The sequence below is a fragment of the Podarcis muralis genome, chromosome 8 (assembly GCF_964188315.1).
Source record: "Podarcis muralis chromosome 8, rPodMur119.hap1.1, whole genome shotgun sequence".
In the NCBI taxonomy this organism is placed as follows: Eukaryota; Metazoa; Chordata; class Lepidosauria; order Squamata; family Lacertidae; genus Podarcis; species Podarcis muralis.
Genome location: NC_135662.1, coordinates 48,393,408 through 48,411,146, shown reverse-complemented (window position 1 = coordinate 48,411,146; position 17,739 = coordinate 48,393,408). Strand labels below are relative to the sequence as shown.

Below are 17,739 nucleotides of genomic sequence, written 5' to 3'. Positions count from 1 at the left end.
AAATTATTTTTTAAAATGTCCACTGTTGTAAATGATCTGCTAAGCATGGCTTCTTTACAGAAGGACTAATAAAAACAAAGCAGTTCAATAGTGGCCTGCTCCAGATGTTCTAATAAGAAGTATACAGTGGTACCTCGGGTTACAAACACCTTGGGTTACGAACACTTTTGGTTACAGACTCCGCTAACCTGGAAGTGGTACCTCGGGTTAAGAACAGAAATCACGCATCGGTGGTGCGGTGGCAGCGGGAGGCCCAATTAGCTAAAGTGGTACCTCAGGTTAAGAATGGACCTCCGGAACAAATTAAGTTCATAACCAGAGGTACCACTGTACATGATTAAATATACAAAAGATGTTATTCCAGTGCTTCAAATTTGAAAGAAAATTATATCTTGTTTTAAGCTTCATATTCAAAAGTGCCAGCCTAATGAGCACAGCAACTCTTCATGGTAGGCCTTGCCCCTATGAGGCAATTATGGAGGTTGGAGGTCCCCACCTTCCCACAGTGCCTAAATCTATTCCTCCCCTGGTTCCTTCCTAAGCAATCTGAGACTACATCACTATACCCTCTGCTCCTCCCTGTTCAAACCTCCTCAGGTCGTGGGAGACCAGGGGGGAGGGGAGCTTGACACAGCAGGAGGGGGAAACCCCCTAGCTTCTTCAACAGCCTGACTCATCTCTGCCTCTTGACCTCCCTTTGTCTCCTGCTTCTGTTTCTGGACTTCTTTCTGCTACAGACTCTCCCTGCTCACTAAACACTGTTACCTCTTCAACATCCAACACCTTCTTCTCCCTCTTACCACTCATTATCATCCCACCAGCAATCCCTGAGCTCTGAGTCTTCCTCCCCTGGGGAATCCCCAGCTGGCACCTCTCACCATTCGTTGTTGTCCAGTCAGTCAGTGACAGCTTAATAGGGCATAAAAAGGCCCCATGTGCTGCCTGTGGAAAATGAAGAATCTTAACCACAACTTTTCTTTAGAATAATAAAATTTGGCCCAGTTCAATCCATAATGCTAGTTCATCATTGATACATTTATTTCTTTATATAGATTTTAAGGCTACAACATGCCAAAAATAATTTCTACATATTTTTATAAATGCAGTACTGTATATTTCTTTCTGACACTAAACGAGGGAGGGTTGCCTGATGCCTTCATTACGTATCTTTAGGTGCTGGGTGGAAATGTTGTCTGTCACCAGATCTTTGGTTGATTAACATTCTATGGCCTCTTAAATGTGTTTGTGGGAGGGAGGTTATTGGTTTGTTTTTGTTTTATTATGTATTTTGTGTTCTCATTTTGTATTTTTATGTTGCGAACCACCCTGTAATCTTCAGAAAGATAATAATAATAATAATAATAATAATAATAATAATAATAAACTCAGATTTTGCATCTGCTTTTCACAGAGGTTCTTTTGCTGTTCTAGCTGCTTTCTTCACAAGTTTCTACTGTTACGTTATGACACTGAATTCCATCTGGTAAACAGTCATGCCATAATAATAATTTTAATACGCAGGTGACTTAAATGTACTTATATTTTTCAAACCTAGCTCTACTGATAGATCGTTTCATACCTGGAACTCTGTGAAGTCTTTCGCAAGTATATCTGAGTTCATTTAAGGAACTTGAGGCCTGGAGAAATTGCAGTGGTGTGCACTGCACACAAGAAGCCTACAGCTGCAAAGGATCAAGTATTCTAAGTACAAACATTCAGATATTTTCCATACCAATCATATTCTATCAACTCAGAGCTTCATTGACAAATGAACCTAAGAATATTCGAAGTAACGCATGAATAATATTGGCCCAATCTTCTACTGTAGTTTGCGATATGCTCTTACTAGTCCCACGGTGAAAACTATTCCCTCGCTTCCACTCCCAAATGTATTACCTTGATGTCACGTAGATTTTCCAGGGTTATAATTTTTGAGTACAATCAAAACTTCCACAAGCTTGTAATGTTTGCTCAAAACAGGGCCATCTGCCTTTCACTCACTTACATGCAGCGGCTGAACCTGCCCTAGGTTAACTTCAGCATTATAACAATATACAGTGGTACCTCAGGTTACATACGCTTCAGGTTACATACGCTTCATGTTACAGACTCCTCTAACCCAGAAATAGTACCTCGGGTTAAGAACTTTGCTTCAGGGTGAGAACAGAAATTGTGCTCCGGCGGCGCGGCGGCAGCAGGAGGCCCAATTAGCTAAAGTGGTGCTTCAGTTTAAGAACAATTTCAGGTTAAGAACAGACCTCCGGAACGAATTAAGTACTTAACCCGAGGTACCACTGTAATCATTTCACTTGTTTTCACTGAGGAAAATATACACAGCAAATTGTGGGCAAATACTTCAAACAGCACTCTTCAAAATTGCACTCTTACACTTCTGTCCGGCTTGGATCCAGAAGTGTCATTTTGATCATGGACGGAGTTGTCTTTTGGTGCAGGGCTATTTTTTCCACTAAAACACTGTGTGAGAAAAGCCAAACTAACTCCAAAAATATTGTTCGGCTTGTGTAACTGTTTACACAGCACCTTGCAAAAGCAGAAGCATGACAACTACTATTATGGTTTGGCACAAACCCTTCAGCACTTTTCCAAATTACCTTCTTTTCACAGTTCTTTGGATACAATGCTATATATTGGTTCCAAACAGTGTCTGTTAGACATATATATATATATATGTGGCATTTTTTAGTTCTACAATGACTCAGTCATCTCTAATTTTCGCCTTAGCTCTTAGATTGAGTGGGGCTACACATAAACATTATCCTTATGTCATTTGGGCTGATTGTACAGTATACAATGCAAGAATCCCCAACTGCAGGGTGTTTTAATAAAAAGACGCTAACATTAATTTACTAAGAATGCTGCTGCAGGAGGAAAGAGTCAGATATCACAATTCATTCAACACTAGCAAGGCTTTAGGGAGAATAAGCAGCATATCTTTTCAAACTGTCCATAAAAGTAGCCAGAAACTTTGCATCTGTTTTACTGAGAACTGCTGCAGGAGATGCTTCAACACAAATATGCAGACACAGAAAGATTTATTAACTACTCACCTTTTCTTCATAACCAACACAACCCCAAGAAATATAATAACGAACAGCAAGATTCCTGCAATTACTCCAGCAATTTTAACGGTGTGGTCTGTTTGATTCTCTGGTTCAGGGTCTGGTTTCCTAGTTGCTGCACCTACAAAAACACATTTTTAAAAGAGAGGAGAAAATAATTAAGACATTGCATGGTTTTTCCCTAATATTTGACATCATCATAATCGTCATCAAAGCTGGCAGACCACCAAATCATTGATTTCTTATAATATATTCATATGCGCTGAGACAAATCCAATTGTTCATAACCCTAAACCAAATTCTGATGCTACACCCACACTGTACCCTGTTCTCACATACCAATTTTCTATATTTTTATTATCCTTGTTACCCTCCCTGTTGGCCTTGCTATTTAAAAACTTGCTAACAAACACAATAACTATCATAATCCCCTATCCAAATTTGATTTGCTGAAACATTTTCTGCAATTATTTTTCATAAATGAAGCAGTAATTCTTTAACATATTAGCTTAAACACCTGGAAATGTGAGATAAGCTCATTTACCATGCATTTTACCAGCAACTGTTTTGTTTTTACACAATAGACTTTTTTTTGCCTTTGGAAATCTAAATCTAGGTCACATCTGGTAGGCAAAAGACTCCTTCTAAGCAATTTATTCACAAAATGGAAGCAGCTGATGATCACACCACTGGCACCCACATTTAATATCTGTTTAAATGAGATAACCAGTGCCTTACAGCAGCCACGGTCTTCAGCTTTTATAGCCGCTTCTTTACAAAAAAAAGAGTAATGTTTGTTCTGTTTACTGTATAATGTGACGGAACATCAGAATCCATGTCTCATGAAACATCCATTTTCTACGGTAAATAATTTTAGCATGAAAACTGTTAAGGATGCATTATTCAATTCACCATGCTGACCCCCTTAAAGGACTTCTGACTTTTTAATCAAAATATGACAGTATTCATCATTCGAAGCACCATGTCACCTTCACAAGGTAGACAGACAATCCTGGAAACAAGTCTGATTTATAAGCTCCCTCATTAAAGTTCCTTTGGATTGACATGGGTATGGGCGGGGAACAAGTAAAATGTAATTAAACTTTTAACGTTTGGGGACCAGCACACTCCTGTTTTCATCAAGGTCTTTGAAAGCTCTGATTAAGTTCTAACTTTTTTTTATTTGCCTAGAAACCATGGTAATGAATAATCAACTCAGGGAGGGTTTTTTATTGCTCAGTATCAAATGATGCCAAATTTTCAAGGGTACTCAAATGCTCACTCAGACAAACAAGGGTCAGATTTCCAAAACCCCTACTGTCAAAAGTTATAGCTGAATTTTTACAAAGTGTTTGCCACATAAGGTGAACAAATCTTTCTATATCTATTTTGGTGGCTATTAACTACTTGATCATCCCTGTAGACACAGTATATATGATCTCTCTACATTGGTGCAAATCCCTGCATTATATATCATTCCCAAAGATGACCCATAATATCCAAACTGGAACAAGCACTTCTTTGGTCTCTCACTAGCACTAATTAGGAGTAAGTGTCACTAATGGGTGACATTTGTCATACCATTTATGCTTTGCCTGATATGACACACCTCACAATTCTTCCTAACCTTGCTTGCCATGTCGATGCTTGAGAAGAGCAAAGAAGGTGCTGATATAGCAAGTTGTGTTTTTTTTTAATATACATTGAGCATGAAGAAGTGATGATCTGCAGGTTAGATTTTATTACTGGACCCAAGTGACTAACTTTGTTATTCAAATACACAAAATGTTTTCAAATGGCTATTGCTACTTTCAACACATACAAGCATTTTTTGCCTTCATGTTTAAAATTACTGTGGAAGGGACACATCCCTCCTATTTTATATCACAAAAGCCAACTTAATAATGTACTTTCCCCAGTTAGCTATAGTCATACTTTGGGACTTTGCTGTGGCCCAACAGAAAACATCAAAATAGTAGAGGGAATGTGTGGCCAAAATGAGCAAGACAGGGCAAGTGGGGTGGTTCTTCCCCTTATAATAACATCTATGTCACAAACCATTTAAAGGTGGAGGAAGGGGTCAACCTGGCATGTATAACTAAAACCTGCGAGGGTGAACTGGGAGGAGTTGATCTAGCCCAACTTTGCCCACCTGCAATTGTTTCCCCACAGCAACCTACATAACTTTCCATGTTTTGGCAGCTGCATCCTTCTATCTTCCTTCATATTAATTTTATTCCATCTAACATCAAGTGAGGAAGTATTCACAATGGATTGTATCCAACTCCCACACCCTCCCAAAATCTGCTCTGGAGAATTGGAGAACTCCCAGGACAGATTTAGGGGGCAGGTGTGAGAAAGGAGAGCAGGGGAAGTCTAGTTATGCAATCAGAAATCCTTGCACTGGTGGGCTGGTACAAGCCTATCACTCATAAGCATCATCTCCCACATTGGAGAGTTTGGTTGGCTTTCTGGTTTACCAGGGAGTTAGGGGCCATGAAACAAGCAAAGAGACAACTAAAACATAGATAGTGCAAGTGTTGAAGTGGATACCTCTGAACCCAAGCAAAAGCACATTAATACCACACTGAAGGCAGTAGCACATGTTTACTCCTCCAGCACAGTGTTTCCCAACCTTTTTTGGGCAAAGGCACACTTGTTTCATGAAAAAAATCTCGAGGCACACCACCATGCCAGGTGGGGAAAGGTCACTTTTTACCTATGTAAAAAAAATAATAAAAAAATAGTAACAGCATAGAAGGTAATGGTAAGCTATAGCTTGTTTAGCTTATACCTAAATCCAACACTGATTGGTCTCCCTTCCAAGGCACTCGAGGTCCCACATGAAAGCGAGCCCCCAGCAAGGCCTCGACGGCCTGCAAGGCGCTTCCCCTTGCGAGTGGGAAACGGACGGGCGGTGGCCCGAGCACGACCTGGCGCCCTCTCAGCTCAGCGAGCACGACCTGAAAGCTCTGGCCGCCTCCCTGCACGCCCTCCCGGACCTGGAGTACGGCGGCAGCAGCGCACCTCCTTCGACGGGCCCCGACGGCAACCGCGAGCGGTCCCGTCGGCGGGCCTCGGCGGCGGACCTCCTGCAGGACAGATCCGGCTTCGCGCCGGACTACGAGGGCTTCGAGTACCGGGGCGACCCTTACGAGGAGGTGGAGCCGCTGCGGAACCTGCCCGCCTTCGAAGCGTGCTCGCCGGCCTCGTCCGAGTCCAGCATCGACATCTGCTTCCTGAGGCCCGTCCACTTCACCAACGAGCCCGGCAGGACGGAGCGCACGCTGCAGCCGCTGCCCAAGAGCGCGGCGCCGACGCCGCAAGCCAGCGGCACCTACAAGCGCGAGGTTTTCCGCAGCAAAGGCAAGCAGCTGAGCCGCTCGCTCAAGGAGTTCCCGCGCAGCAGCGGAGGCGGCGGCGGCTCCGAAGGCATCGCCAGCACCAGGCTGTACAGCACCCGTAGCAGCAGTGGCAGCCGCCTGCCGGCCCCGACGGAGGGGGGCTTCCCGGCCCACGGCGCCCCCTCCGCCGCCTCCCGGAGCTCCCAGCGGCACCACTTCCCGCCGCCGAGAGGAGCAGGCGACCAGCCCAGCTTTCTGGAAGTAAGGAGAGCAAAAGGCAAGGGCAAAGGCGCTTCCTAGCCAGGGTCTAAGCGTGCCTATGTGGGACACGTTACAGCCCCGTGACGTCAGCGCCACGCAGGCAGCCAGGCAGGCAGACGGCGAGAGCCCCGCGCTGGGCGGCCTCTCCTCGCCGCCGCCGCCCCGCCTCCCACGGCACACCAGGCAACGTGTCGCGGCACACTAATGTGCCGCGGAACACCGGTTGGGAAACACTGCTCCAGCATCACTACATCAAATTACTCTCAACAGACCTTTTCTAGATGTTTATTACTTTATTTATTTGTTTTACACATTTATAAACTGATTTACAGGCTGAGGCCATCAAAGTGATGCACAAGAAGATAAAATTAGATTTATTTTTTTAAATGCAAACTCTTAAAAAACCCCACAACTCAATATTTCTACAGATGTACAATTAATATTCCATACAATGGCCGGATCACACTTGAGGGAATGCCTATTTAAACTAAAAATGTCTTCAGTGGATGTTAAAACAACATCCTACATGGGGACTCGGCTGGGACTAATTTGCCAGGCATTTTGGAATAAAGTCACATCTATTCACCCTGCCCTTGATGCCAGTTTTGGTACAGTTCCTATATACTTTCAACCTGAAGGCCACATTCAATTCTGCACAACTTTCCAGGGGCCACCACAAGCCAGCGGCAGGCAGAGCAAGATATAAAACTGAACAGAGCAATGAGTGCCAATTCTGACTTTGCACAATGGGCTAGTTTTGGCAGACGCTCACACCCTTCTCTGTCCTCCATGCAGGTAAGCAAAGAGGATAAAGGACACATTCCAGTCAGGTAAAAGCACACATGTATCCACTCCTTAGGAAACCCTCTCTGGATCTTATTTTATTTATTTAACAAGATTTATATACCACTTAATAAAAAGAATAAAAATGAAAACTTCTAAGGGGTGTACATTCAATAGAATGAAATATGAGTAAGAAAATACTGATGAAACCAATGGACTTAAAAAACAAGTAGACATAATAAAATTACCAAAATATAACCGGGGGGGGGGGGGGGGACCAAACAGAGTTGAAGAGCACTTCCACCTATTAAATTTACATGTCTGGGGAGGCTTATCTAAACAAAAATGGTTTTTGCAGGCATCAAAAACAGTAAAACAAAGAGACCTTTTTGATACTGATAGACAAGCAGCTCCAAAGCACAGGCAATGCCATACTAAAATATCGATTCCTTGCAAGTGCAGAATGAACAGCATATGGCACTTATAAAAGGGCCTTTTCTACAGACTGAAGTAATTGAGTGGGCATAGAGGGGGTGTCCGTATAGGGTAAGGTGATCCTTCAAAACAGTGGCCCTAAGTGGATAATAGCAACATATTGAATAGAATGTGGGCAGGTGACAAATTGGCAGTCACTGTAGATCTTTTGGAAGTGTATAATACATTGACAAGGTTTCACTCCCGTCAGCGATCATGCTGCATCATTCTGCACTAGCTGCAGTTTCTAGACCAAGTACAAGAGCATCCCTACCTAGGGAGCAGTAATAGTATTGAAGTTGCCAGTACCTGGACTACTGTGGCCAAGCTATCCCTGTCCAGGAACACTGGCAGCTATAATACCAGCCAAAGCTGACAGAAGGCACTCCTTCTATCAGGCCATCTAGGCCTCCAATGACCAAGTTGAATACAGAAGGCCATCAGCATTGTGGGGATTTGCACATCCCCCATGTTCCTTTATATTTATGCCTCAGCAAGGACAGGTCGGCAAGCATCTACAATTTAAGTGCTACCAATGAAACTAATCCTGGTAAAATAATTAGCAATCAACTGTGGCTTCAAGCCTACCTGATCTCATGAGCTGCTGCACCTACAATATAATCAGCTGTACCTACAAAGGAGTTCATAGGATCATGCAGTTTTGTTTACAATCTAGTAATCAGTAAACCCACTGAAACAAATACAACTTCAGTGTATATAGCTATGGGCTGAATTGTAGCGCAAATGATAACTTGTATGAGCTAGGAAAAATTACTTCATATTACTTCTTTTGAAAGTAAATAACTAAGGCTCCAATCCTAACCCCACTTATCTGGGAATAAGCTACATTAAATTTAAGGGGATTGCAGTTTAGTTCATTAGATTTAATTATACATTTTTCATTGTAACCTTCGCATAAGTGTGAAAAAACATGTATAAAAGTAAAATCAGGTCTGTTGTGTAGAGACATAAAAGCTGCTAATTCCCCCCGCCTCCATGGTGCCACTTAGTTCAATAATCCTTTCCTTTATCAGAACATGCTGGTTTCACTTCAATTTCTCGTTTAAGTCTGACCAGAAGCTGGGGCAATTTCTTCACTGTTGTTGGCTTTATATGCATTTGCTCAATGCGTCATTTGGATGCTTTTTAAACAGATGTTCTTCTGATCAAATAATATAATGGCAAAGTTTTAAAACACCCAAGAAAAAAGTCACAGCAGAGCTGAGTTACCGATGGAATCTACTTTTCCTGTTACGAACTGGCCCATGATGGTTTTTCTTTTCTCCATTTCTTTTTTTAGCACTAACTCTTGACCTTTGTAATATAGAAACTGGTAAATATCCATCTGTTCCTCCTGAGAGCAAAGTAAATGATCACAGGCTCAAAAAACTCATACTCTTAAGAGGCCGGCAATCAAATTATTATGCAGGCAGCAGGATCCAAGTAATATCACTTTTCAGCACCCACCCTTAACTCATATTGCAGATAAGGTCAGGGAAATGAAATGAAATGTTATACCCCCTATTTGACAGCTGCATTGTGATTAGGAACATGGAATCATGCAAAATAGGACAGGACTAAAATTGTCAAATAGTGGTGCGCTTCTGCCTTTGATTATCTAATTCAAGGAATTTGCCACAATGCGAGAGGATGGGAAAAGAGACAGGGAAGACATTCAGTTCTGCCTTAAAGACTTGGCATGATTCCATTTCTCAGCAGAGTATGATCCTCTGCCCTTGCAGCTGAGGTGTGTTTGATGCAGAAACTGGGTCAAATGCTGAAGAGTTCAATCAAGGCATCAGTTCAAGGGGCTAATCTGTATTCACAGTCAGCGGGTGCTGAGAGGTCCTAAATCCTAAAGAGGTTGCATTCATTAATGGCAACAGGCAGGGGAGTATTTCACAACTTGGAACACAAGGAAAGAGTGGGAGCTTTCAAGGTTACTCAGCAGAGAGAACAGAATGGACCCTACAGAGGACATGTTGGCAACTCAAGGCTTGTGGGCCACATGAGCCCGCAGCTGCTCTCAGTGTGGCCAACAAAACCGTGTCCACTTTCCCCCACTGTCCAGCTAATCAGCCATCAGATGGGCATTGGGCACAAGCTTTTCCTGCACTGCTAATCAGCGTGTGACCGGCAAGTTTAGCTGCTTCAGGATTTCTGATAAGTGCAGGTTTAACCTGCCCTCCTACGCACCTGATATAACAAATATTGCAATCTCTGTGCTAACAGCAGTGCAGGAATAACAATTTTAGCTTTCAGGAGTAAGAATGTTAGAGAACTGTAAAAGAAAAGGAAAAAGAAAAAAGTGGCAACGGAAGCAGAAAATGTCAATGTTCACTTCTTCATCCCATGTCTGGAATGAAAATCAACCCAGCAAATACAACCAGTATTTGCTGTTGTTCCTTTCAGTTTGCAAAGATACGTTAGTCAATACTCCTCCCCCATTTGTGTTGAGTTTCCTTTGCACTGAAATGAAGTGGGATTATGTAAAAACCGTGTAATTAATTACATAGATTCCCTAAGTAATCACGTAAGTTATGTAATTTTGCCATTGTGCACAATGAGATGAATAACATTTTTGGTGGAAGACAAACTGCAGTGGAACAGAAATAGCGATGCATACAACAAACATAGGGCAGAATGGAAAGCAAAGACTTTTCACGTCCCTAATTAGGAATGCAGGAAAGCATGTGGCAAAGTGATCCTCATGCAGCTGGGAAGCGGGGATAGGTCACAGTATGTGCCTGGGGTAGAGAGAGGGAGAAGTTTGTGTCTGTGTTTGAGAATGAAAGAAAGAAACTGGAAGACTGTGTGTCTATGCATATACCTATGAGTGGGTGTACATCTGTGGGTGTGAGAGAAAGGATGTGTGATTGTGTGAGGGGGGAGTATTCTATCCCTGCCCCACCCCATCAGCATGCACACACCACCCACTGGCACATCTAGTCATTGGAAGCAAAAACAGTCTCTAAACCTACTATAGAGATTGTGAGAGCCAAATGCATCTGAGTTCACCTCAAGCCCTTGAAAGGGCAAGATGCAAGAGCACCCACTGAACTGGATCAGCACGCATTACTCACAGCCAGATGGCCCAGGAGAGCAGTAGCCAGAATGAGCCCTATGCCAACACCACCTTAAAATCTTGGAGAGAAAAAACCCCTGGCAAAAGCAGCGTAGTATTATGGAAGCTGTTACAAACTGTAAATCAGATTAAGGATTCTGACAGTTCTGATTTTTTAGTTTGGTTGATCTGGATGCCAACAAAATAAACAATTTACAGAAGCATAAAGATGATGAAACAGCACATCTGCATACCCACCAAAAAGTAACTACCATTCATTCTTGATCTGCTTAATATAATGCTTTGTGCTGGTTTTATTATTCCTTTTTTTAAAAAAATGGATATGGCTTGAATTTCAGTCATTGTTGCTTTAAAAGTGTGTTGGCTTTCCACCTATGTGGTTACAATTACGATTAGTGATGCCACCAAATCTAGCTGGTTTAGAGTATGAACTTGGCTAGGTCATAATGAATACTCACAATATCAAACAGTAACATGTCTCCTGAGTGTTCTTCTCTTGTTCATATTGAAATATGAAGAAGTATACCTCTAGAAAATGTACGGTAGTTTTCCCAAGATGCCTGGATACTTATTTTATTTATGTCTTTGTTGTATTTTTATCCCACCCTTTCTCCAAGGAGTTCAGAGTTGTGTACTTTTCTCCCATTTTATCCTCACATCAACCTGTGAGGTGGATTAGACTGAGAGCAAGCAACCCAGTGAATTGGCTGAATTGGGATTTCAACTCTATTCTCCCTGGTCCTAAGCCTGATACTGGAACCTCTATGCCACACTGGCTTTCAGTCTGAATCCTCAGCTTGTTTTCCACATTTTGAACAGAAGGAGCTTTGGGACATGCTGTTTCCAGGGCACCTCATGTCCACGCTAAGGATTCAGGTGCCCTGGGAAAATTACTTCGTCAAGTTCCCTTGTGCCTTGTGGGAATCTGGGAAGCTGACATAACAGTGTTCCAGAAGCCAGGGAGGGAGCTGCTCTTGCCCTGGCTCTCTTCACCTTCTCCAGCACCTAATTGTACTGGAGCTACAACCAACATCACTGCATTCCCTCCCCACTGCATTTCCCTAGTCCAAATGCTGGACTACATTGCAAGGTTGTCATTCATTTCCTTTTCCTTCCCTTCAACAAAATGGTTACAGCAACACTGTGCTGCTTTGCAGGGCTGGTGTAACCCACACTCAAGTCATAGTCTGGAATATTGGATGAATGGACTATGTGCACTGGCATTAACAGAGTAATCTTCAAAGTGTTTACAAACTCAGATGATTTTTTTTTTTTAATGTATGAAATAAGACCAGAGTTAGAAATATGACGAGATGCTATCTTTACTGCTACCTTTTGGTTCTGAGCTGACATACTAATCACACACAGTCTTCCTGTTCTATTTTTTTATCATAGCAAAATTGGTGTATGAGGGCTGAATAACTGACCCAAAGTCACTCAGTGAGTTTCAGGGGTAAACAGCAATTTGAAACTGGGTGTTTTCAATCCAAGACCAATACCCTATTACATTATAGTGACTTCTGCTAAATATTTAAAAAGAATGTAAAAATTCGCCCTATTGCTGAAAATGTCAAAGTGTCTGTTGTCAAACCAAAACAGGCATATAATAAAACCAATCTATAATTGTATATGGACTATGTATACTGTCATCAGACTCTGCATTTTGCAGAATTTTGTATAACTTTTATTTGGAAAATTAATAAAAATCATTTAAAAAGAACAGGAAATGTCTCTTAAAAATCTGTTTCCCTGAGCAAAAGAATAATGTCCCATGTTTGTTGCAGTTTTATTTGAAAAATACTGGTGCGTCTTAGTTAATGCTTTTCTGTGTGTCTCCTTGCTAATGCTGGGTTGCTATGCACCCCACCGCCTTCCCCCAAGCAGTAAGTTCAGAAAGAATTCCAGTTCATCCCAGAGAGGCATGGGTTACTAAAGATACTGAAGCTTTGTTTTAGAATGTCTTTCTTGATTTCATCCCCCCATGCTAGATACAGCCAGGATCTTGTGGCAGAGGCCAAAGGCCTGTCAGTCACCAGATAAATATTGCTGTCAAAGGGCATTCCTAGGAGAGGGTGGCTGGGATTAGATGAAGTTGGAAACAAAGTAATGAAGTCTGAGCAGAGGGCTCAGATGAGTCAAAAGGCAGGACAGTATACTTGGAAAAGATATGAATCAGGCCAAGGCCAACATCAAGTCAATAGTGCTGCACCAAATGTTCACGAGGTCTGATTTTTGCTGTCAGTGGATTTTCAAGGGGTATAAAAAAGCCCCTTGAAAATCCTCTGCTGTCCTGACCCTGACTTGACTCATGAACTCAGTACTTGGACTCTCAACTCATTATTATTGAAGGCTTTATTCCAGAATTCACTACAGCACCCAAACACAGATCAAGTTACAGTCTACGTGGTTGAGAAGCAGAGCTCTATGTTACATGGCTAGGCATAAGTTAAGGCCTTGTCACAACACCTGACATGCCCCCGGGCTCTTCTTCTGAAGAGCAGGGCAGGAATAGTCATTTGCACTGTCGTTTTCCTGAGCCTGAGGACTGAACAAGCAAGGAGGCACTCCTACGAGTAGGATGAGTCTGCTCGTGCTGACATAGTTGGTGCCATGTCCTTAGCAATGGAGGCAGAGTTGACATGGCCAGCTCACTGTCTGTTCTAGCCTCACTTCATTGGCAGGAGGCGGCACCTTAGGCAAGTCAGATGGTTCTATTGTGGCGGTTGGGGTATCCAATGTCAATGCTTCTACTCTGACAACCCACTTGGCTGCTCCCCAGCATCTAATCAGTGCTTCCCAAAGAGCTGGACCCCTCCTTAGGATCCAATTCTGCACTTTTGTTCCATTTCTCCTCCCTCTCTAATCAGTGCTGCCAAGATGTCTCCATTGGGCCCAGGACACTGATGCCTAGCTGAGGGTACCGGCCCCAACCGAGGAGGCAGTGGGTCAAGTTTCACATCCTTTAGTAGCAAAGTAGTATGGGGGAAATGAAAAGGAGGAGCCACACCTCTCTCCGGATGCATTTTGTCTTGACAATACAAGACAACAGTAATACACATTCACAGAAAAAGTATAGCTTTTTCAGTCCAGCTTTAAATTGTGTATGTTGCGTGCGCGCGCGCACACACACACACTGCTTAACACACATCAGTTGTCAAGTTACTGTGGAAGGCAATACCCTCTGTTATTAAAGGGTTATGCATCTGTTGTTGTTAAAGCTGTATCTCTCTTGTTTAAAAGGACAGACAAACCCTCATTGCATTCCTCCATTTCAAAACAGTCTTGCTCCATAGAGTACAATAGGACCTCTCATTTATATCTAACTAAGCATTTTGAAATTTTGACTTGACAACCTCCTTGTCCAGCACCACAAAGACCAGAAATTCAAATTTTGTTTCATGTCTTGTTTATATGTGTATGTTCTCTATGAAGGGAGAGATGTAAAGTAATGGTTTTATTTTCTATATATAAAAACATATTTTTCTCATTTTATTTTAGTAACTTAAATACCATTGGCTTTTGAAATTAGTATCAGATATATCATTTGTTTCTAAAATTAATTTCAGGCCACGCATTTTTTGAGACATTAGCTCATATTTTTATTCTTGTGTTTGCAATTGCTAATGAAGCTGACATTTTTAAAATGAGACTGAGTGCCAGCCTATACCACACAGATGGCACAAACTTTTCAAATTTGATAGAAACTGCACTGCTGTGCCCATGGAAACTCACATTTCCTCAATTAACTTTTAAAAAACCTATCCATAATAATGAGCTAAAATGGCATTTGTGGCACAGTTTTATTTCAATTTTGAATCATTGTCTGAGGTGGAACAAAGTAATGCTACAAACCCAGACCCTAACTCTTTCCCCATATCTACTCAGACAATGATATTATATGACACAATAGCCTCCTCTGACATGATATATGCCATTACCTGCCAACTATGTCTAGCTTCTGTCTACATAGAACAGACAATGTCAGTCTCTACTCTCTACAGAATGGAATAACTGGACATTCAGAAACTAAAGGGAGAACATTTCAGTCTCTTATGACATACTGCTGCTGACCAAAGGGTCATCATTCTTCAGCCAAAGAATTTCAAATGAGGAGAGAAATTCCAGCATCAAAGTGCCAAACTAGAGTTTAGCTATGTGTAATTGTATTTATTTAAAACTTAATTGGAACCAAGGTTTTTTCATGTCCCCACTACAGGTGTTAAATTAGCATAAAAAGCTAGGATGATTGTATTATCACTAATTATGGTTGCTGTGAATGCTCACTGTTCTTATCTTGTATACATTTTAACTTTGCACAGAAATGTCATGGCCTTTTAGTTCTACTGATTACAATCCTCCCTCCCACACTGGAATGTTTGTGTTTGTATGTGTGCATATTAAAACTAGTAACTCAGGACAACATTTCATGCATCTAATGAAGTGTGCTCTAGATATTCATTGGCTTAAGCTATCTCTGAATTACTTTCCTGAATTAAAATAGTTCAACTTTTTAAAAGCATAGATCTTATGGGCAATTATACCGAAATGGTTTGATCAGATTTTCATATGTAATTTGAAATCAGTTTTGAGCTGGAAATACTTGAATGAATAGTCATAAAAATGCATTTCCTGTGTCTCAAAGCAAAGGAACACAACCAGCTTTCATAAGCCCATGGAAACTGGCTGTGCACTGGAATTTGTTGCACTAGATTACCATTTGCATAGAACAGTTCCCAATCATTAGGCAGGAAGGAAAACAGACAGCCAAGAAACTTATGCTGGTATGCTTTTGACTGCCACACAGACATCATAGCTAACATCGAACTAGCAAAAATGTAGGGTGCATTCAGAAAAGCAGTTTTCTTGCAGCAAAAGTTAGTTCACAGAGCATGACAGTGGTGAGAATCAAATGGAGTAAAACTGTCTGTTTTAGTTCTGTGAATGATGGATGAACCACTGTTCAAAAACCAGTTTTTGGAATCTTGCCTTAATGAGTGACATTCATAGTTAAACAGCCCACAGTATACATATATTTCATTTTATTTCTTGAAGAAAACTCAGATTCACTTTGTTTTACAATGATTGTGAGGTGATACCTGAAGGTCTGAACCATAAATAGAATTTCTACACTTATAATAATAATCTCTTCTGAAGCTTCTAAAACAGTGTTGAGGTGCACACAGAGACAATTAGCACAGTTGTATAATTTTTTCCTCAGGTTACAAAGTGGGTTTGATTTTTTTTGCTTACAATGTGGCCTTTACTTGAGCGCCAGTAATCTTCCAAAGATAGAATCAACTTTAGGTTTTCATCCTCTCTATTAATTCAAAATAGATCAACTACCAACAGTTATTTAAAAGACACACTTCAGTAAAAAGGCAATGTACAGTCTAAAAATATGATAACAACAAAGCAACACGTAGAAATAATTAACAGTGACATGGAACAAAGCAGCAGCCATCTTGGCAACAGCTCTGTAATTGCAGCTCGTGCTGCATCAGTAATCAGAACAACAATCAGAAAGGACGGAATTCAGTTTTGGAACTCTTGACCACTGGTTCTTATTGTAATTGTGATTAAATATCTAGCTCCTTTTTCAAAATACTGATAGAGCAGTCTAAATATACCACTGAAAAGATTCCTTATCACTTCACTATTTGCATACAATTGGAACAGGTTTGTTCCTTTTGCTGTCTTTTAGTATTTATGGAGTCTGTCACCATCAGGAGAAGATGCTCTGTTCCTATTATCCTAAATTATTCACTTAATGTAGCTATTTATTTCTGCTGCACATTGACAGACATGCTTAAAGTGTACGTACTCCCATTCAGAGAGAATACTGCCTATGTGACCCCATGTTTTTGCTGCAAAAATAAAGCAGGTGGGAGAAGCTCCTGCAGATGGGGTCAGAGGGGAAGGGGGGTGCTTAAAAGGAGCAGCTCCTGTGGCAATTCTACGTATATCCTCTTAACATTTTCTTGTAACAATACTGTTTTATAGATGAAACTGCCACAGAAAAAATGACAAATATAACACATAAAAGAACAAAAAGGGGCCATAAATCACAAGTGACACTGGAGCCTATTAAAATGCATTCAGCTGGTGTTGCAGAAAGGAGAGCATTTTCCATTCACTTTACATTCTGCTCCGCAGAATGGGGAGAAACAGAATCTTTGAACTATCAGGGTAACAAATGCTGGAGCTCTAATCGAAGCCGATATACTGGCAATAAGGTTGGTGACAAAGAGAAGCCTTGCAACTGATGAGGGCTGTCAGTCAGAAGTCTTTGTCTAACTTGGCTGAGATACTACAATTGAGAAGAGCTCTGCACTTTACATAGCGGTTGTGTTTTCTAAGAGTATCTGCTAAGTGTGAACAACACATGATTAAACACCAGTGTGTATGCTCTTAAGAATTCTGATTAGGCTGTGGCTCCCCAACATATGAACATATAAAAGAGTAGACAATTGTCATTCTGACTTTATGTGTTTACTGTTGTCAGAAGTATTAGTATACAGAAGGCCAACATGATCAAATGTGAGATATGGAGGTGCTCTGAGAGACAAGTGCCCAGAAGAATTTAAATTGTTGGATCCAGATACAAATAAGAAAAACAAGAACATGATGAAAAAATAGCCACAACTGGAACATAGGCTCTGATTATTATACATCAGTGATGGCCAAACTTGGCCCTCCAGCTGTTTTGGGACTA

The 17,739-nt window shown here is 41.4% G+C and overlaps 1 protein-coding gene across 15 annotated transcripts in view; it reads right to left on the bottom strand.

Moving 5' to 3' along the window:
* Window positions 1-17,739, bottom strand: part of PTPRM (protein tyrosine phosphatase receptor type M) — a 409,846-nt gene that overhangs the window by 129,894 nt on the left and 262,213 nt on the right. For all 15 annotated transcript variants that reach the window (XM_028737325.2, XM_028737333.2, XM_077933147.1 and 12 more), the window contains one exon: window positions 3,069-3,201. In XM_028737325.2, the coding sequence (XP_028593158.1) occupies window positions 3,069-3,201 (133 nt within the window). The remainder of the gene's footprint in view (window positions 1-3,068; window positions 3,202-17,739) is intronic.